The sequence below is a fragment of the Nelumbo lutea genome, chromosome 1, assembly GCF_056320005.1.
Source record: "Nelumbo lutea isolate HS-2025 chromosome 1, American lotus-T2T, whole genome shotgun sequence".
NCBI lineage: Eukaryota > Viridiplantae > Streptophyta > Magnoliopsida > Proteales > Nelumbonaceae > Nelumbo > Nelumbo lutea.
Window position 1 is genome coordinate 156,993,717 of NC_142684.1, and position 22,688 is coordinate 157,016,404.

The 22,688-nt window shown below is 39.0% G+C and overlaps 1 protein-coding gene across 1 annotated transcript; it reads left to right on the forward strand.

Moving 5' to 3' along the window:
- The first annotated feature begins 213 nt into the window (after positions 1–213).
- Positions 214–3,998, forward strand: LOC148878606 (C2 calcium/lipid-binding plant phosphoribosyltransferase family protein). Its single transcript, XM_088957138.1, has one exon. It carries the CDS (start codon positions 624–626, stop codon positions 3,675–3,677), a length of 3,054 nt encoding a protein of 1,017 aa, XP_088813264.1. The 5' UTR covers positions 214–623; the 3' UTR covers positions 3,678–3,998.
- Positions 3,999–22,688: the final 18,690 nt, after the last annotated feature.

Here is a 22,688-nt window from a genome sequence, read left to right on the forward strand (position 1 = left end):
TTTACTTCTTTTGATTTTTTTTTTCGGAGGTCATTGTCGCAGAAGCCCAAGAGAATGGTTTTTTCTGAGGTTGCAGACTGCTTTCTGTTGGGTATCCGACATCCAACATCCATCCTTTCAATGGCATGCAACATTGCACACTTACATCACCTGTAGTCTCTTCAAATCCCTGATAAAAGGCTTTTTAAAAGAATTCAAAAAATGAAAAAACACAGACAACTATCCCTCTCTCCTGCCAGCCCCAAACAGTCCCTCCAGGCTATCGCCTCGATCAACGACACTGTTATCTCTCTCATTTTTTCCCTCCATTTAAGATTCTCGGATTCTCTGCCAGATTCTGGCATGCGCTCCTGCTCATCTTACCTTACTCCCTCTCACCTGTCAAGCCTCCTCTGTACCCTTCTCTGGTTCACTGCTTTACCGGATTTAGACTCCTCCCTCCTTTGAGCCTCCCGTTTTGTCTCCTTGTCACTCTTCGTTCACGCGCCCCTAAACCCTCAAACTAAAACCTCTCTCGACTCTAAACCCTTCTGGGTTCTCTCTCTCTCTCTGTATAATCCAATCTTCCTCGTTACCTCTTTCTCTGGTTCTGTTCTTTCTTTCTCTCTTGTTAAGTGCGAGACATGAACCACAAAAAAGAGAAGCTCGTGGTGGAAGTGGTTGGAGCGCACAACTTAATGCCCAAAGATGGCCAAGGCTCGTCCTCGCCATTTGTGGAAGTGATCTTTGAAAACCAGACGCGAAGGACCCAAGTGAAGTTTAAGGATTTGAATCCGATATGGAACGAAAAGCTCGTTTTCGATGTAAATGATATCGCTGATCTTCCGTACAGGACCGTGGAAATTAATATATTTAACGAGAAGAAGTCCGGCAACAGTCGAAACTTTCTGGGTAAGGTTAGAGTGTCTGGCTCGAGTATTGCTAGAGAGGGAGAAGAGATTGTTCAGCTCTACACCCTTGAGAAAAGGAGCTTGTTTTCTCATATTCGTGGTGACATCAGTCTCAAGCTCTATCTTTCCTTCAAGGAAGAGAGGAAAGATGAAGGGAATGCTTCTACCAGTTTTGTGAAGCAGAAGCAGAAGAAGGTCAATCAAGTCTCGACGTCTTCGTCTATGTCTTTGCAGCAGCAACAGAACCAGCAACAACAGCAGCAGTTGATGCAGGAGAACCACAAACGGCCACAACCACCTCAGCAAGGAAAACCGATAGAGCTGACAAACCCAGGTGAGATTAAACCTGTTGTGATCACCACTGGACCCCCCGGTCCATCTATCCTCGCTCCCACCGTTGGTGGTGGTGGTGGTGGTGGTGGCGGTGTCGGCGTTGGTGGTGGATTGATGGGTTTCCATTATAGTGGCTCGAACGAGTTTTCTCTAAAAGAAACTAGTCCTCATTTGGGTGGTGGGTCGTCTAGTAAAGATAAAACCAGTTCAACTTATGATCTTGTCGAGCAGATGCAGTATTTGTACGTTCGAGTTGTTAAAGCTCGCGACTTTTCGATCTTTGGAGGTGAAGTGATGGCGGAGGTGAAGCTTGGCAACTACAGAGGTATCACGAAGAGGGCTAGTTCCAGTAATGCTGAATGGAACCAGGTTTTTGCTTTCTCGAAGGACTGTATACAGTCATCCATGGTGGAGATTTTTGTGAAGGAGAAGGAAAAAGATGACTTCTTGGGCCGTATCTGGTTCGACTTGAGCGAGGTGCCGAAACGGGTTCCGCCAGACAGTCAGTTGGCTCCACAGTGGTACCGAATGGAGGACAAGAAAGGGGAGAAGGCCAAGGCAGGAGAGGTGATGGTTTCTGTCTGGTTCGGCACTCAGGCCGATGAAGCATTTGCAGAGGCGTGGCATTCAAAGGCGGCAAATGTCCATTTCGACGGTCTCTGTTCTATCAAGTCGAAGGTCTATCTGTCTCCAAAGCTGTGGTATCTTCGAGTGACTATCATTGAAGCACAAGACATTGTGCCCGGCGAGAAAGGGTCGGCAATGGCGAGGTATCCAGAGCTTTCGGCAAAGGCCCAGGTAGGAAACCAGGTACTGAGAACCAGAACTGCTCCGGCTTCGCCGAACCGAAGCCTTTCGAACCCGTTCTGGAACGAGGACATGATATTCGTCGTCCCCGAGCCCCTGGAAGATTATCTGATGGTGTGTGTGGAGGATCGAATAGGGCCAGGAAGAGACGAGGTCCTGGGTCGGGTACTGATTCCGGTGATGGCAATAGAACGGAGGACCGATGATAAGCCGGTGGTTTCCAAGTGGTTCAGCCTCGACATGCATTACAGCTTCACCGAGTCCAAGGTGGTTTCGAGGTTTGGTTCACGGATTCATCTCCGGGTCTCACTTGACGGGGGATACCACGTCCTGGATGAATCGACGATGTACAGCAGCGATGTCCGGCCGACAGCGAAGCAGCTGTGGAAGCCCCACATTGGGGTGCTGGAGATGGGCATACTGGGGGCAAGTGGGCTTATGCCGATGAAGCTCAAAGAGGGAAAAGGCAGCTCTACGGATGCATACTGTGTGGCCAAGTATGGGCAGAAATGGGTCCGCACGCGTACTGTCGTCGACAGCTTGGCGCCAAAGTGGAACGAGCAGTATACGTGGGAAGTGTTCGACCCTTGCACTGTGATCACTGTTGGAGTGTTCGACAATTGTCACCTGGACAAAACCAGCGTCACAGTGGGCGCCGGGGCTCGTGATTCTCGGATTGGCAAGGTCAGAATCCGGCTGTCCACGTTGGAGTCCGACCGAGTCTACACTCATGCATACCCACTGCTGATGCTGCACACCTCGGGCGTCAAGAAAATGGGGGAGCTTCACTTGGCTGTTCGATTTTCATGCGCCAACATGGCTAATGTCCTGCACATGTACATGTCCCCACTGCTGCCCAAGATGCACTACGTGCGGCCATTGTCAGTCAACCAACTGGAGAGCCTGAGGTACCAGGCAATGAATGTGGTCGCTGCCAGGTTGAGTCGGGCAGAGCCACCGCTGGGGAGAGAGGTGGTTGAGTACATGCTGGACCATGACTCGCACATGTGGAGCATGAGACGAAGCAAGGCTAACTTCTTCCGACTGGTATCTGTACTGGGGATACTTATCGCCATGGGACGATGGGTGGAATCCATCCGAAGTTGGCAAAAGCCTGTATACTCGGTCCTCTTCCTGGCGTTCTTTCTTGTGCTTGTCTCCTTTCCCGAGCTGATCCTCCCAACCATACTGCTCTGTCTTTCTTTCACGGGTCTTTGGCGGTATCGCTCACGGCCGCGTCACCCTCCCCACATGGACACTAGACTCTCGTACGCAGAGACAGCGTTTGCCGATGAACTGGATGAGGAGTTCGACACATTTCCAACAACCCGGAGCGCTGAGCTCGTACGAATGAGGTATGACCGGCTGAGGAGTGTGGCTGGGAGGATACAGACAGTTGTGGGTGATTTGGCAACTCAAGGCGAACGCTTCCAAGCATTGCTTAGTTGGAGAGATCCACGGGCCACTTTCCTGTTCGTGGTGCTTTGTTTGATTGCTGCCGTCGGTTTCTACGCCGTGCCATTTCGCGTGGTGGTGGCCTTGTGGGGGTTGTATGCCTTGAGGCCACCCAGGTTCAGGAGCAAGCTGCCCTCTCCGGCTCTGAGCTTCTTCAGAAGGCTGCCTTCTAAAGCTGATAGTTTATTGTAGGAAAAAAAAAAAAAAGATAGAGAAGAGAAATGCATGGTTTTGTTTTGGGGGTTGTTTGTTGGATTAAGGCTTTTTGGTTTTTGTAATTATTATATGGGGTTTTTTTAGAACTTATTGGAAGCCTCATCATGTACTCACTCATGTGGTGGTGGCATATGGCCATATATGCCCTCTTTGTTTAGATAATTGGATGTAGACCCTGTCCTCTCCTCTTGGTGGTGGTGAATGTTGTTGAAGGGGGAGGGGGGGACAATTTTGTAATTTGGAATTGGAATGAACAGATGTCTTATCTTTTGTATAAGTAGAATGTAGGATGTTTTTTTATCATTTCTTGTGGAAGCTTTGGCTCTTTTCAGTTCCCCCCCCTACTGTTGTTTTTCTCTGATGAGTCCAAATGGTACCACTGAATGACTGAATTCTCTAATTTCAGAATATCATGTAGAACAATTCCACATATTCTTTGATCTTCTTCTAGATTTCATATTTGAATTTGAATCAGACTTGGAGATGATTCAAGTTCAATTTAATATCTTGATCTTTGAAAATACCAGTTCGGATTTGAATGAATAATAAAGAAATAACCTACAATATAGTATTTCTTGTGTGTTCTGCTGTGGCAAGTTTAGTTTGGTTAGAGAAAGTATGTGTTGATAGGCCTGTTTATGGGCCGGGATTCCCATGAACATTTTACATGCTGTGGGCTTGAGCTTCGCGCAGGCCCATTCAAATATTGGTAAAAGTTCAACCCGAGCCCAGTGGTGCATCAACGGATCTAGCTGTTAGTCAGTATGCACTGCATGCCTTTATGTTTCTTTTAAACAAAACCATTGCTGCCCACGAGTCGTTCCCACATGCCTACCCATACGACATTACAGGTGCATATTGGTGTCTTGGCAACTCTGGCTGGGTTGAGGCTTGACGAAAAAAATGGAGAGAAGAGATTGGGTTGAGGTCAACTGTCATCCAATCTGACTTGTCATTTGTTGAAACTTGAAACCCCAACCCTAACTTTGTCTCTTCATTTATTTTGGCTAGATATTCCTATTTGGTAATATCCAAACCCAACAGTAGGAAAATAAAAGTTGATAAAAACATGCAAGGGAGAAGCAAACTGGAGTGCTGATTCAAACTCAAATCAACAAAAGGTAGGGTCATTCCTAAATTCTTGGTGGGTCTTCATCTTTTCATTGGTGCTGCTGTGCTGTGAATGGGTATCTATCTCTTGAAGCTATACCACATGAGCTGCCTGGTTACTTTGTATACCTATATTTATTGATTTACTACCTATAAAACTACTTTTCAAAGTTACAGCTCTAAAATATGTTTTTATGAAGAGGCAATAGCTGCCAGTCAAAGCGTTCAAGGCTCTCACTGTTATTGAATAATTCATTCAACTCTGCTACCATTCTGACATGCTCTGCGTCCAAAATCCCATTCTTTATCCATATTTGTGCCTCCCTTTACTGCAACAAAGCTTTACCTAAAAGCACAATTTAATATACTGCGCTAAAGTTCAAAGTTCCAAACATTCTCATTATTGTGAAAAACCTTTCCACCATGTTTTATAAAGAAAAAAAAAAAAGCATGATTGACAATTCAATTGTTGTCCTGTGATCAGAATTCTGCCTTCTAGCAAAAAAGAAAAAAGATCAGAATTCTGCCCTTAACACTTCTGCCAATATCATCATAGAAACTTAGGCAAGTACATAATTCTCAAAGTGGAGAAGCATCGATATCTAGCATTAGCAGATTGGCCTAAGCTTCCAAAACATGTATGCATGCTTGCAAGAAATTAGACTGTCTTTTAGAGAAAGAAACCTATATATAAATGGAGCCTAGCCAGAAGATGATAACATTGTCCCCTCTTGGTTCGACTGTTGGTGGGACGTTCTATAACGTGAATTGTTTTTCTTGTTACTGGTTTGAAAAAATAAATCAAAACCAACTTGTTTTAAAACAGACATTTCTGAAAAAAAAAATACAAGAAAGATGTTTTTGATTGTGTATATGTTTTTGTTTTCAAAACTGAAACCAAAAACATGTTTCCATTTGGTTATTCAACATTTTGTTCCATAAATAATATAATTTCTATACTAAAAAACTTGTTTTTACTTTAACAACCAATATTTTGTTGGTTTCAAAAACATATATTATTTTTCAAAACAAAACCAATTTGTTTTTTCCTTTGAAAACAAAAACACAGTTCAAGAACATGTTCTCATTTTTTGCTGATGTCGCAATTTCAAGTAAATGAAAACAAAAACATTCATGTTGTAAAACGTCCCCGACATGTATCTATGTATCGATACTTATAACTTTGCTCCTTGTTTTCACAGGAAAAAAATGGTTTTTCAGCCCCTAACTGGTCCTCTATGAAGTTGCAGCAGGTTTAATATTCATGGTATGACCAATGTTCAATAGTGTGACAGGTTGTTATTCCCCTAACTAGTCCTCTAACAGCTGTTTGAACATTGAATAACCACTAACCATAACTGAGAGTGTTTTACAATGCACATAACAACTACTAGCAATAAGAGTGTTTAACATAAGTTGCAACCGGTTATTATTCTTCCTGTTGTGATGTTAGGACTCCATGCAAAAGTTAAATAAATGATTTGGTTACATAACATTTGAGCAATTTAATTTGATATGGGCACACCTCATTTTAAACATTTTGCACCTGGTTACTTGCATTGAGCATTGATGGAAACATCAAGAAAATTATTATTTGGAGTAGGGCTGCAAATAGATCTAAATTTGATTCCTTAGCATTCAAATTTTGGTCCTTGTATCTGATTCATGAAACCAGAAAATACATTTTATAAGTGTTTTAAGGCTATGTTTGGTTTAAAGGAAAAGGTAGGGAAAGGAAGGGAAACCGATACAAATATACAAACATTGTATAGGTTTCCTACCTTTTCTTTCAAACCAAACACAGCATTAACTTCTCAAAGCACTTGGCAGAAATTGATTGTGTAGGGATAGCAATGCCATATTATATAAGTGTAAGAACTTTTATAAGAGGGTGAATTTCTAAAACCTCCCTGAAGTTTTTGATGTTGCTAAAACTTTCCAGAAGTTTGTTAATTGCAATCACCTCCCCTGAACTTTCGAACACAGTTGCAAGTAGTTCCTCTCTTTTGGAATCCTCTAACAAGGGGTCTTAAAATGTCCAAAATACCCATGCAATTACTTTTGATCAAGATGTTTATTTTCCAAATTTTCTCTTCATACCAATCACTACCCCATACCCTTCCAATCTCTTTTCTAAAATTGATTTATTTTTCAAATCTACCCTTCATATCAATCACTCAAAGGTAAAGCTACAACTTTAAAATATTTTATTGTTCATGAGGTTTTATTAAGAAAAACAACCTCAAAGGTAATTGCATGTGTATTTTGGACATTTTTGTGCCTTTTGTTAGAGGATTCTAACAAAGAGATTCTACTTGCAACTATGTCACAAAGTTCAAGAGAGGTGATTGCAATTACAAAACTTCAGTAGAGGTTTCAGCAATTTACCCTATATAATACTACATTTTGTAGAATTTAATATGGGATCGTCTCCAATTTTAAACCATCCTATTGTGGTAAAAACCCTAAGAAATCCACAATCCTACCCAAATCCAAAAAAATAATAATAAAAAAAAAACAAAACTAGTTTTAATTTTCAAAACCATGTATGAACAAAACTCAACCAGTCACCCACATGTCAAACATTACCATATGCAGCTATTTCATCTCAACTATTTCATTCATGTTCTGTTGTAACAGGCAGCTAATCATGTTCAATGCCTTATTTCTGTTTGCTTGATTCAATCATTTTGTGAGAGTCTCATATAATTAAGTATCATTTACTAGAACACCCCAATAGTTTCATAGATCTACTTTAACCTACCCACTAGTTTTTATTTTATTAAAACAACCCTTATAATTTGCAACCCATTTACTTAATCAACCTTTTATTAAGAACAGTTTGTTTTGCCATTTGAAAATACTAACATGATCACCTAAACTGAATGACAAATGTTCAAGGGCATGGTCCCATGATTGCATATTCCAAAAGTATCCCTTGCACAAGATTGATCAAATAGAACTAAAATTGATTGCTCGTGTCTTACTAGGTGCAAAAAATTGTATTTTTTATTTTCTTTTAATTAAATTTATTCAAATAGACATTAGGGTTAAAACAATAACTTTTCACTTTCATATAGAGGTGTTTTAGTAAACCGAAAATCATAAGATAGGTCTTAGTAAATCAATGAAACTATGGGGGTGTTTCAGTAAATGACCCTATAATTAATTTAGTTAAACAATTGCTCCAAGTACTTGACCTAAGTTGGAATTTCCCTATACAGCTATGTAGGCCGCAGCCGTATACCTAGTAAGTATCAAAATATCGATACACCCCAATAAATGGGATGGGGCATAGCGGGTGCTTCAACCCCATATACTTTATTTTGTTTATTTTAGTTTGTTTTTTTAAAAAATGGGAAAATCCCATAGGTTGTGTTTGTTTTAGGTGTGCATTCACTTTTACACCGTCTTTGGTTTTGTGATCAATGGGAAATGGAACTGAGGTGTTTTTGAATTTTATGCTCATGTTGTTTGGTTGTCACGGTGTAAAAGCGAAAGGCTTCCCACTCCTCTGCTTTGAAATTTTCCTTGTCGTCGAACCTAGTTGAATTCCAAAGTACCTAGATGAAAGACTTTTGATAACCAATGGTGGGTTCAAATTATGGTCACAAATCGCAATTCCCAAGCTGGGCTGCCCCAAATGGCAATAGCTTATAGAAGAAGAGGAGAAAAGAAAAATAAATAGGTACCCATGTAGGTGTAAATGAACTAACAGAACTTATTCTTGTTTTGAGTAATTCTTGTTTCCCTTTTTCTTTTGTTTGAGTTCTTTTTACATCATGGGTTTATTTTCTTTCATTTGTGTATTTGAAAAATTGTATTTGTTGTTAGTTTTAAATTGTTTTTCCTTATTCAAGTTGTTGCAATGCTGTCAGCTTAGATTGCTGGCAACATGTTCTTTTCTTTTGTTTAGGGTGTGTTGCCAGGGTGCCACGGGCCTATTTGCAATTTCTTAGAATTGCTACAAAACTTTTAAATAAAAGGGAAGCTGGGTGCCACCAGCTCTAATTTTTTTCGACCCTTCATCTCTCTCTCTCTCTCTCTCTCTCTCTCTCTCTCTCCTCTGTTATTCCTCTTCTTTGTATGATTACATGGTATCGGAGCAATACGTTGGGCAATAGGAGTTTTCTTTCAATGAGAAGTATTCCCTCAACCCAAGCGTCAGTCTCTTTTCTTGGACTATGAAGACAAAATTTTCAAATCGAACTTATCAAAAATAACTTTCGTCTCTTCTCCTGGGTTCTTCCTTAGTTGTAGCACCAAGATAACCTTAATTGGTGGAAGTTGATGCTGTAAAGCTTCCTTGCCTCCTTTGACTGATGTTGTGAAGATTAAAAAAATGTCCTTTTGACCTTCGACTGGTGTTGTGAAGACCTACAAACTTTCTTTTTTGACCTTTAGCTGATGCTATGAAGGCCTAGTTCCTTTGACGGATACTGTGAAGACCTATAAACTTTCTTTTTTGACCTTCGGCTGATGCTATGAAGGTCGGCTATGTTCCTTGCACCTTTGTACAAATATTGTACAAGGGCGTGTGATCCCCTTTGTCCAGGTATATGCTAGAATTAGTCTGTGACCTGTGGAATATACAACAGTATACTTGGTACAACAATAATCTTCTTCTTCTTGGACGGTTTATGTGCTTCGACAATGTGTACATGTTTTAAGAAATAGGGTGTGGTGATTTGTGCCTTAATTGTGACAGTTAGAAATAGTACTGGTGTGAGGACTGGTCTTGTGCACCTGCAATTTTCATGTTTTGGCTTGTAAACCTACCTTTGAAAATGGTCAATGATGATTCTGCATCATCTTGGGATACATCAACTCGTGGTACAACAAGTATGGGGACTAAAATCATGATGTTTCCTATGTCGATAACTCCTTTAAATGATCTAAACTACCTGGAGTGAGCCAAAGGTGTAAAACTTTATGTAACAACAAGGGGAAAAGTTGGTTACATAAATGGAAGGGTGAAAGAACCCAAGAGTGGGACTACTGAACATGATCAGTGAAACCAAGAAAACAGTATGGTAATGTCCTGGCTCCTTGCAACTTTGGAATCTGATGTGAAAAAGAATTTTATATGGACAGATACTACAAATGAAAGATGGGAATAGGCCAAGACCACATATTCAAAACAAACACACTTTACTAAGATCTACCAATTACAAGCTAAATCCTCAATTTGTAAAAAGGGAAACCGCAGCTTATCAGCCTATTATTCAGTTCTTACCTCAATGTGGAAGGAATTGGATCACTATCAAGCTATAGAATGGAAACATGAGGATGATGCTAGAGCCTATAAGAAGCTGGTCTCTCAGCAACGGGTTTTTGCCTTCTTGTTGGAACTAAACCCCATATATGAACCCCTTAGAGTTCAGATTTTAGGAAGTAAAGAGTTGCCCTCAGTCCAAAAGGTATATGCCCCTATTCAGTTTGAGGAAAGTAGGCAGAGTGTGATGGTTACAACTGAGGGGGAGAAACAAGTGTCATTAGCTGCAATGGGTGGAAATAATTTGGGAAAGAAAAATGATTCCAGCAAAAGCCGATGATAAGGATAAGTTGTTCTACACTCACTGCCACCATTCAAGACATAAACATGACACATGTTGGGAGCTCCATGGGAGACCAAAGTGGGCTGTAAAGAACAAAGAACAGGGTAAGGTATAGAGTTAAAAAAGCCTAATACAACACACAACGCAACAAATGTGGTAACCCAAGAAACTTAGTCTGTTGTGGTGCCAAATGATACTACTCAAGAACACTTCATTGATTCTGACCCCAAGGAAGACACTATGAACTCCTTATGTAGTCATTTGGAATCATATGATAAAGCCTTACACCAAATGGGTAGATCAGCCGCTGGTAACCCTTCTACTTCATTTGCGTCTACATCAAGTAATGCAGCTTCTGCCTTCCACGTCTCCACAACCACAAATTCCCCCTAGATCATTGACTCAGGGGCTTCTAATCACATGACCGATAAGCCAAACCTATTCAATTCTTATAAACTTTTGTCAGGAAGGGATAAAGTGAGACTTAAAGATGGCTATTTTTATTCCATTGCAGGTTAGGGATCAATATCCCTTCCTCAATGACTTAACCTGAGTAATGTTTTGCATGTACCTCTGCTACCTATCAACCTTATTTCTATTAGTAGTATCAAAAATTCATTAAACTGTAGTGTAACCATTTTTCCTAATTCATGTATTTTTCAGGATCTAACTTCTGGGAGGACAATTGGTAGAGGAAGTTTAATGGATGGTCTCTACAGTCTTGATAGAAAGGTTGGTTTCTCGGTGTCATCTTCAAAGTCTCAAAGTCGGTCAAATAAGGGTCAAATTGTTTTGTGGCATAGTTAGTTAGGACATGTGTCTTTTGAAATAATAAAGTATTTGTTTCCATTTTTATTTAAGTCATGTTCAGTGTTAGGTTTCCATTGTCAAACATATCAATTGAGCAAACAATATAGAACAATATTTTCTTCAAGTAATAAAATATCAAGTGTCCCTTTCCATATTGTGTATTCTGATGTGTGGGGCCTACTACAATAATTTTGGAGGACGGGTATAAGTACTTTATCACATTGATTGATGATTTCTCCCGTTATACATGGATTTTTCCCATGCATAATAAAGACGAAGTCCCAAAGATCATAAGAGATTTCCAAAGAAAGGTGTTTACACAATTTTATGTGGAAGTTCAAATTTTTCAGTTCGATATTGCGAAAGAGTATTTCCATGGTGAACTAAATGAATTCTTTGCTTCCCATGTATTAATTCAAAAAAGCTCATGTGCAAGAATACCACAACAAAACAGTATTACAAAAAGAAAGAATAGACACCTTCTTAAGGTAGCCCGAGGGATGATGTTACATATGAATGTTCCCAAGCGATTTTGGGTGGATGTTGTACTTGTTGTTGCTTATGTCATATACCGCATGCCCTCCAGAATGTTAAACTACAAGGCCCCTTATCAGTTATTGTTTCCTCGGTCTCATATTTTTTCAATTCCCATGATGGTGTTTGGTTGTTATGCCTTTGTCAATGACTTGTCCCATCCTGTGGTAAGTTGTACCCTCGGTCTATTCCATGTGTCTTTCTAGGGTTTCCCTCTTCGCAAAAGGGTTACTGATGCTTTGATCTCATTGATCATAAGTTCTTTGTCTCCATGGATGTCTCCTTTTTTGAGTTTGAACCATTTTTCCCTGCTTCTCCTCAGGGGGAGAGTAATGTGGAAGAGGAAAACAAACCCATGTTCATCAAGTCTCAATTTCTTTAATTCCATATCTTGTTCCTTTTGGTGTCTTCCAACGGCAATGTCGTAGAGATCAGCAATGTGACAAAGGTGCGGAGCCACCAAACATTGAGCAACCAACACTATCTGATTCCTAGGAGGTAAGTCCAACACCTGTTGATCCCAGAGCCCCCGTTTTAGTTGTGGGTGACCTTGACATTCCTATTGCTCATAGAAAAGGGGTCAGGTCATGCACCACTAAACACTCCATTACCTAGTATGTGTCCTATGACCACATTTTCCCTTCTCACTATGCCTTCCTATCTGCAGTTGATAATATTCCCATACCCAAAAACGTGGTAGAAGCTTTAAAATACCCTAAATGGACAGATGCTATGAAGGAGGAGATCAATGCCCTCCACGAGAATCAAACATGAGAGTTGGTGGATCTTCCAACAAGGAAAGACCTAGTGGAGTGTAAGTGGATTTTTATAGTGAAACACAAGGCAGACGGGACAGTTGAAAGGTTCAAATAAAGGCTAGATAAAGGGTACACCCAAGTTTATGGTGTTGAATATGATGAGACATTTGCCCCAGTATCCAAGAGGAATTCAATTCGGGTTCTTCTATCATTAGCTGCAAACCTTGATAAGAAATTGCATCAATTGGATATTAAGAATGTCGTTTTAAGTAGTGATTTGGAAGATGAGGTGTACATGGTTCAACCTCTTGGTTTTTGTGCCAAAGGAAGTAAACGTAAGGTGTGCAAACTAAGAAAGTCTCTCTATGGTCTAAAACAATCTCCTCGAGCGTGGTTCAATAAATTTCATATGGCAGTTCAACAAGTGGTGTTCAAGCAATGTCACTCTGATCACACTCTCTTTGTGGAAAGATATCAAGAACATGTGGTTGTGTTAATAGTGTACGTAGATGATGTCATCATTATAGGAAACTGGAGTACAGAAATACAAAAGTTGAAGGAATTCCTAGCCTCTCAATTTGAAGTGAAAGATCTGGGCCCCCTAAAGTACTTTCTTGGAATTGAAGTTGCTCACTCAAAATGGGGCATCTTCATCTCTCAAAGGAAGTATATCCTAGATCTATTACAAGATATAGGCAAGTTAGGTTCAAAACCAATCAATACCCCTATGGATGTTGACCATAAGCTAGGAAATTGTGATGGTGAGCCACTAAAAGATGTGAAACAGTTTCAAAGACTAGTGGGGTCCTAAGCTAATTCATGCATTCCCCTAAAAGGCAACACATAGAGGCAATAGAAATGATTCTTAGGTACTTGAAAAAGTATCCAGGAACAGGGTTACTATTCAACAAACATAATCATCTGAAAGTGGAAGTCTACACAAATGCTGACTGGGCAGGAGTTGTGGATGATAGAAAATCCACAAGTGGATATTGTACCTTTGTAGGAGGAAATCTAGTGACGTGGAAAAATAAGAAGCAAAGTGTAGTGGCAATGTCAAGTGATGAAGCAGAGTATAGAGGTATGGCACATGGGTGGCGGAAGCTCTTTAGCTAAAAAACTAATGTAACCATTTATGGTCACGTATCATTTTTTTGTGATGTATCAATTTTTTTTTCTAAGTGCCTCGTCATTTGACCTGCTCCCAGGAGAGGATGGTGGAGCTCCCTGGTGGTGAACTGCCTGGTGGAGAGCTACTTGGTGACGAACTCCCTCGTGGTGAGCTACCTGGTGACGAGCTCCCTGGTGGTGGGTTACCTAGTGACGAGCTCCCTGGTGGTGAGCTTCCTGGTGACGGGCTCCCTGATGGCTAACTGCTTGGGGGAGAGCTATGCCGAGCTTCCAGATCTATGCCGAGCTCCCTGATGGCGAACTGCCCAGGGGAGAGCTATGTTGAGTTCCCTAGTGATGAGCTGCCTGGTGACGAGCTCCATGATGGCTAACTGCCTAGGGGAGAGCTATGCCAAGCTGCCCGAGCTATGCCGAGCTGGGGAAAGCTATGTCGAGTTGGGGAGATCTACGCCGAGCTCCCTGATGGCGAACTGCCCGGGGGAGAGCTATGCTGAGCTCCCTGTGGTGAACTACCTTGGTGGGCTCGTCATTTGACCTACTCCTAGGCGGCCTAAAACTCAGAGGATGGTGGAGCTCCCTGGTGTAGCGCAACCCAAATGCCCTATGCATGAGGTGATCTCCTCTCTTTTGTAGGCAGCGGGAGCTGAGGGACCTATGAGAACTCCATCTTTTCCTCCTCTTTGTAGGCGGCGGGAGCTGAGGAACCTGCGAGAATTGAACCCGGGGGCCCGGGGGTATTTACTCGGCGGGGCTCTCCGATGCCTAAGTTAGCACTCTGATTCTCTAGAGCTTGAAGATGATATTAGAGGAATGAGAGAGCTAGAGAGAAGGGATTACCTCCATTTTTTTCTTCTCTCCCCTTGCCTTTGGGGGTTGGAGTCCTTATATAGCGGTGTCCTGTCAAATCAAGCGTGACCGCCTTTGTCAAGTCAGGCATAACCACCTCTGTCTCTCTGCTGCAATTGTCGCTGTCAGAACTGAGGCGGCGGGTGCAGGCGACTATTGCAGAGTACGGCTCTGCCAAGCAAGGCACCGCCTGACGAGAGATGTGGGCACAGGTCTCCAGATCTGTCAGGTATGGTTGTCAGGTAGGAGATCTTCCTGTGATATGCCAAACTGCTCTTCTGTACTGAGCTACCCTACAAGTGGCGAGCTGCCCGGGGGAGCTATGCCGAGCTCCTTGGGCTATGTCGAGCTGCTTGTGGCGAGCTCTGCCGAGCTGCCTGGCTCCTTGCTGGCGAGCTCCTTGGAGAGCTGCCCAGCTCCTTGGTGAGCTCTTTGGTGAGCTATCGAGCTCCTTGGCGAGCTCCTTGGCGAGCTCCTTGGTGAGCTACCGAGCTCGTGGGGTATGCATGCCGAGTTTATCGGTGGGTGTCTTATGGGTTGCCAGGTCGACCAGATCGGGTCGTGTGCAAAGCTGATCCAGGTCGGCTAGGTCAGCCAGGTCGGATCATGTGCCAAGCTGATGTAGGTTAGCCAGGTCGCCCAGGCGGCGCCAGGCCGCGTGCAAGCCGTGCCAGGCATTGTGCAGGTCGCGCCAGGCTGCACTAGGCCGGTGCCCGGGTGGGACACCAACTTGGTAAGTTGTTGCCTAGTTGTCATGAGGTGCCACGTGTCACAATTTCATTGGAGGGACAAATCTGCCCTCATCAAAAACCTTATAGGAGAACTTGGGGTTACTGTCCACAATCCTATGTCCCTCTACAGTGATAATAAGGCAGCCATTAACATTGCCAGTAATCCAGTCCTACGGGATAGGACCAAGCACATTGAGGTGAACAAGCATTTCATATGAGAAAAGTTGGAAAATGGAGAAATTTGGACCCCTTATGTCAAATCTAAGGAGCAACTTGGTGATGTTCTCACAAAATGACTTCCACACCTACAACAAAATGAGTTGTGTGACAAGTTGGATATGATAGATATACTCAACCCAACTTAAGGGGGAGTGTTGTTATTTTTAAATTGTTCTTCCTTATTCATGTTGTTACAATGCTATTAGCTTAGATTATTGGCAGCATGTTCTTTTCTTTTGTTTAGGGTGTGTTGCTAGGGTTTCAGGGGGCTATTTGCAATTTCTTAGAATTGTTACAAAACTTTTAAATAAAAGGGAAGCTGGGTGCTACCAGCTCCAATTTCTTTTGACCCATCATATCTTCTTCTTCTTCTTCTTCTTCTTCTTCTTCTTCTTCTTCTTCTCTCTCTCTCTCTCTCTCTCTCTCTCTCTCTCTCTATTATTCCTGTTCTTCATATGATTACAATATCCAAGTAGTGAAAATGAACCAGACATTCTATCAGCTTCACTCATAGCCACCACCATCTCGTCGCTGTCGGAAATAGGTGTAGACTCAATAAAACCCCCACTTTCAGCATCTTGAGGTAAGGGAAGGTAGACAACGAGGTGGACTGCCAATAATTGGATCATGAAAAAGAAGAAACTGTTGCAAGACAAAGAAGATAATAAGATAAGAGGAGACTATTGGAGAGAGAAGAAGGGAAAATGGATGTATACTTTCCACTAATTTTCGAGGGAAATACTGACATGAATGGACTTTACACCAATTTACAAGGTTTATTAATACTTCTACCAAACGCCTACAAAATTGAATCGAAGTGTAAAGCTTAACCCGGTTCTCATTTACACCTCAAACAAACGTGACCATAGGATCAAACTATTACATATAGGTAACATACCAATATGATACATACAATATATATATATATATATATATATATATATATATATATATATATATAAGTGTGAATGCAATGTGAAACTTTTTTGAACTAAAATTACCCTCTACTTTTTTGTTCGATAAAGGGTATAAAAGCCGTTTTATTACATATTTAATGCCAACTTTAATAGCTTCTAAAATGCCATACTTTTGTATTTCGTCCTTCTTTAATGGTAATGTTGAAAATGTAACTTCAATTATTACCTCCCACCTCACTTTACCCTCTCATTAAGTCTTATACTTAAATTATTCTCTCATTTTCTCTTATTAAATTAAATATGTATTAATATTTTTAACAATATAAGCCCATATATTTTAAAACTGACTCAAAAACAAAACCATTTTTAATCCAAGTGGTGGATAAACATTTCAACTATCCGAATCAAATTGATCAACCTACAAAGTCATAGTTAGGTAATAATTTTTTTTAAAATGAAAATAAATATAGAAACTTTCAAAAAAATATAGAAAAAATTAGACACATCTATGATATTTTTATTAATCAAATTAAAAAATAAGTTTAATAAACAATAATTATTTTTATTGGTAATGAGAATAAAATACATAATTTAGAACTAACCAAAAATGAAATTATTTTACTACTTGGCAAAGATCAATAGTTCAAAATTTGGGTCAAACATGTTAATCTTCAATGTCTTAAATAAATAATAAAAGTTAATAAAATATAAAAATTCATAAATTTTTAAAGAAAATACATTTAGACACATGTATAATATCATATAATTGTCATATTAAACAAAAAGTAAATGTGACATATTAGTATTATTTTTACACACAAAAATACAAAAAAGTTAGAGAAAATTTTGAAAACATCTATAATTCTATATTTACACTACTATTAAAATTATGAATAAGATTGTGGGAATTTCTTTTGACTAAAATGTTCATATTAGAATTTAGTCCCTATTTAATTATGGGATTTTGTAAATTGAACTACTACTTTTCACCCCATTCAATTCCCTCTTTTTAAATCTTACATTTTTTTTTTATAAATGAATAAAAAAGATAAAGGATTAAATATTACTAAAAGGAAGAATCTAGCCAAAAAAAAAAGTAGGCCTATTAATGATACTTGAAACTTCACAACTTGATCGGATTATCACATATTTAAATGAGGTGTTTATACAATTATATTTGGATTTCATATTTAAATGAGGTGTTTGTACAATTATATTTGGATCTTCAATTCACATTTGATCAATAATAAAAAACAAAAGAATACATAAAATTTACAGAAAATTGTGGGTACAGTATTACTATCAATATTATCATCTCGAATTACCACGTGCAAAGCACATGCCCACTTACTAGTATTATTAGTAAAAGTACGAATGAGAATGTGGAATTTTTCTTGACTAAAATGCCCACACTTGCTATTTAGTCCATCTCTAATTATAAAGGTTGAAAATGTAATTTCAATTAATGCTTTCACCTCATTTAATCCCCTTCATTAACTCTTCTATTTAAGTTATTAACTCCCATTCTCTCTTATTAAATCCCATACTCAAGTTAATTTTCTACTAATAAATGCTACTTATTATATATATGTTCAATACTTTTTTAAAATATATGTAATAAATTAAAAAAATCTAAAAAGTAAAAAATAATTATAACATAATATTGAAATTAATACTAATTTAATATATTTTCATATATATATATATATATATATATATATATATGGATATGTATATAACACATAATTTCAGTTAATGCTTTCCACCTCATTTAATTCTCTCTCATTAACTCTTTTGTTTAAGGTATGAACTCCCATTCTCTCTTACGAAATCCTATATTTAAGTTATTTTTCACTAATAAATGCTATTGATTAAATTTATGCGCAATGATTTTAGCAATATAAGCCCATATATTTTAAAACTTAATAAAAAACAAAACCTTTCTTTATCCAAGTGATGACTAAGCAATTCAACTATCCAAATTAAATTAGCTAATCCATGAAGTTATAGTTAGATAATAAAAATTTTAAATAGAAATAAATATAAAAAATTATAAAAATTTTTAAAAGAAATATAGCACATTTATGATATTTTTTATTAATCAAATAAAAAAATAAGTGTAATAAACAATAATTATTTTTTATTGATGATAAAAATGAAATACATAATATAAAACTGACAAAAAAGTACTTTATTTTCCAATTTAGCAGAGATCAATAGTTCAACTTTTGGGCCAAATCTAACAACCTTTAATGTCATAATTAAATAATAAAATTTAATAAAATATAAAAACACAAAAATAAAAGAATACATAAGTTTTACATAAACAACATTTTGGCACATATATAATATCATATATTTATCATATTAAACAAAAATTAAGTGTACATAACAATATTATTTTTACACACATATAAATAAAAATTTATAGAAAAAAATGAACACATATATAACTCCATATTCACACTGCTATTAAAAATATGAATTACATTATGGAACTTTCTTTTGACTAAAATACTCATTTTTTGAATTTAATCCTATTTAGTTGTGAGGTTTAAAATGTAGATTGAACTACAATTTTCACATAATTGAATTATCTCTCTGTAAATTTTACTTTTTTTTTATAAATGAACAAATGTATATATATATTAATATTAATATAATAAGAAAATAAAAGCATTACAAAAAGAATAGTCTAGCCAAGTAAGTAGGCCTGTCAATGATACCCAAAACTTTGAAGCTCAATATGAGGTGCTTACTAGGAATGGCAACGTGGTTTGTTCGGGGCAGGGATTACATTCCCCATCCCCAACCCTGACCCCCAAACCCGTCCCCGATCCTTGACAGGGAAAGGAGTCCCCCCTCCATCCCCGACCCCGACAGGGATGAATTCCCCATCGGAGACATGAATCCCGACGAGATATGTATGCACACTGAGAGTCTAAGACTGAAAGATTGAGATTGAGAGATAGCGAGCGAGAGAGAGAGAGAAAACCATTGCGAGAGTTGAGGTCGGCGATTAGAAAGAGTCCGATGGGTGACGGCGATGGCGGTCAACGACGGTAGACGAAGGCTGAAGCAACAACGGTCGGCGAGTGGCGACAACAACTCTTCTTTGAGTAGCTCTTCTCTGTCAGTCGAGTATATCCTCTATCCGATGCCCGGCAGGCGAGTGGTGATAGCGACGAGACGACGGTTAGCAAATCGGCGACCGGCGACGAAGACGAAGGTTCAAATACATAGTTGCCGATGAAGGTTCAGAGATAGTCGCCGACGAAGGTTCAAAGACAGAGTTCTCTCTTATCTCTGTTGAAGTGTTTTGTGTTTTACTATTGAGGGTTTTAGTATTTTACTATTTTTTTAGTTTCAATTTTCGAAAAAATGAATAATAATTATTATGCTTATATAATATATAATATTTATATATAATATATAATATAATATAATATAATATATATAATAGTATATATATATTATATATTATATAATATAATATAATATTAATTGGGGACGGGTCAGGGCGGGGATTGCATTCCCCATCCCCGTCCCCGATCGGGGATTCAAGGGTAGCCCCGACCCCGACCCGACCCCACCAAGGTACCCCATCCCCGACTCGATGGGGTCAGGGAGCCCGAGTACCCGTAGATTTTGCAATTTGCATCCAATTAATAGTGAAAAAATATAAAAAAAAAACTAAAAAAATACATGAGTTTTATAGAGAATTTTTCAATACACTATTACTATCATTATCATCATCTAGAATTGTCACGTGCAAAGTACATGCCCACTTACTAGTTAGCTAATATGGGCCAATGTGTTGGAAAATTTTATGTTTCCCATCTATCATAGCTTTCACTAAATCAATTAATGGTGGGAAAACTTATGACCCTTTATCATAAATATAAACAAATCATTACTTTGAGTGCTTGTTGAATTTTGGGCATTCTTTTTCATTAATCAACAAGGAAATGTATGGATGAACAAAGGGACTTCTTTCAATCAAAAGATGAACTTGACATTTTATTTTTACTAAAATAGGAGTGGGAAGTGGAATGCTAAATGCTCTAAATATAAAAGTGTGTCAATTAATATTTTAGGAGCTCAACATACTTGATTGCAATGATTGAACATGCTTTTGGATTATATTGCTCTTATCTATAATTTTTTTTTTCATATATCAATATTACTCTTTGGTATAGCCAAATTTTAGAATCTTTCGAGTAGCATCCATTTATCAATGCTGCAGTTGGATTATTCAAAGGAAACTCACCAAGGCACTATTTGGCATCAATTCTAGAATTTCTTGTCTTCACAATCCATCAAGAAATGAATGGATTATGGGTTCTTTTTTTTTTTAATTATGAGAATTGGTTTTAGTGTTTGGTATAAAACCTTGATTGTTGCTTCTAAGAATAAAAAATGATGTTTTACATGACCCAGTTAGAGAGAGATCCTTTTTTTTATCAACAACCACATATTTCATTAAGAACGAAAACAGAATACAATGAATTCGAATTAAACACTGATAACAATGAAGAAATCGCAAGTCACAACAAGTTGGAACAACAAGAAAAATAGAATAATAACAGTGAAAGAGAGAACAACGAGAAGAAATCAATAAAATAAAGCAACTCACCTTGAGTGGTGGTGTTGATATCAATAAGAGCTTTACATTATCTGATTAGATCTAGGAGAGAGTTTATCCTAGAAGGGGTGAGAGACTATCCTGTATAAGGATGTTTTCTAGGAGAGTCCACCAGATTTGGGTTCTTGAGGGAATTGGGCTTGGAGTCAGTCTGTTTAGAACTCATGCATGGGCCAAAGATCACGTATGCTATCACCCCCCCCCCACAAATTGAACAGGGTGACATGAAGCTTGGACTTGAGAAGAGCAAATCTTGAAGACGAGAGTGGCTTGGTGAAGACATTAGCTATTTGATCCGTACTGGGTATGTACCAGATATGAAGTTTCTTCTAGGTGATGAGATCACGAAGAAAATGGAAGTCAACTTCAACATGTTTGGTGCGGGCATGAAAAATAGGATTTGCTGCTAGATGTGTAGCTCACATATTGTCACACCAGGGGACTAGAGGGGGAGTAAGTAGCCGACATCCTTGAGTAGAGACTGAATCCATAAGAGTTATGTGACGACATTGACAAGAGCTCGAAACTCGAATTCGGTGCTAGAATGGGCTATTGTTTGTTGTTTCTTATAACTCCAAGCAATGAGATTTGAGCCAAGGAAAATAGCATAGCCACCAGTCGATCATCAGTCATCCGGGCAACTAGTCCAATCAGTATCAATGTAAGTGACTAGTTGGCGAGATGAAGAAGACTGAAAAAGGAGCCCATGAGAGAGAGTTGCTTTGAGGTATCTAAGGATCCTCTTCACTGCCATCCAGTGTTCATTAGTTAGAGAGTGGAGGAATTGGCACACTTTATTAACAGCAAAAGAAAGGGCAGGTTGAGTGATGGTGACATAATGGAGAGCACTGACTATACTTCTATACTCGGTTGGATTAGGTAATGGAGTTCTAGAATCCTTAGAAAGTCGGCTAAAAGTGGCCATGGGGGAGGAAGTTGGTTTGGCTCCTTCCAAGTTGGAGCGATACAACAACTCCAAGATGTATCACTATTGAGAGAGAAGGAGGCTGCTATGAGAGCAGTTTACTTCAATGCCCAGAAAATAGTGCATAGGGCCTATATCCTTCAGAGAAAACACTGTAGATAAGGATTGGAGAAATCCAGTGATGGCAGCGGAGGGATATCCAGTAAGGATGATATCATCAACATAAACAAGTAGCATCATCATGGTGTTACTAGAGTTGAAGACAAAAAGAGAAGGATTAGTTGTGGAGTATTGAAAACCCATTTGTTTGAGGGCTGAACTCAAACCAGAATACCAAGCTTGAGGTGCTAGTTTAAGCCCATAGAGTGCCTTACGCAATTTGCAGACATGAGTGGGATGGGGTGGATCAACAAAGCCTTTGGGTTGATGAACATAAATATCCTCATCAAGTAAACCATGTAGAAATGCATTATTAATGTCTAACTGATGCACCAACTAGTTTTGAGAGATTGCGAGAGAGAGAACAATGACCGGTTTGACAATCGGGCTAAAAGTATCAAAGTAGTCAAGACCTAGAACTTGATGAAACACTTGGGCAACGAGCTAGGCTTTGTAACAGTCAATGGAACCACTAGCATTCTTTTTAATCTTGTATATCCACTTAGTTCTAACAATGTTCATGGATGAATTGTACGGAACCAACGAGCTAGGCTTTGTAACAGTCAATGGAACCACTAGCATTCTTTTTAATCTTGTATATCCACTTAGTTCTAACAATGTTCATGGATGAATTGTACGGAACC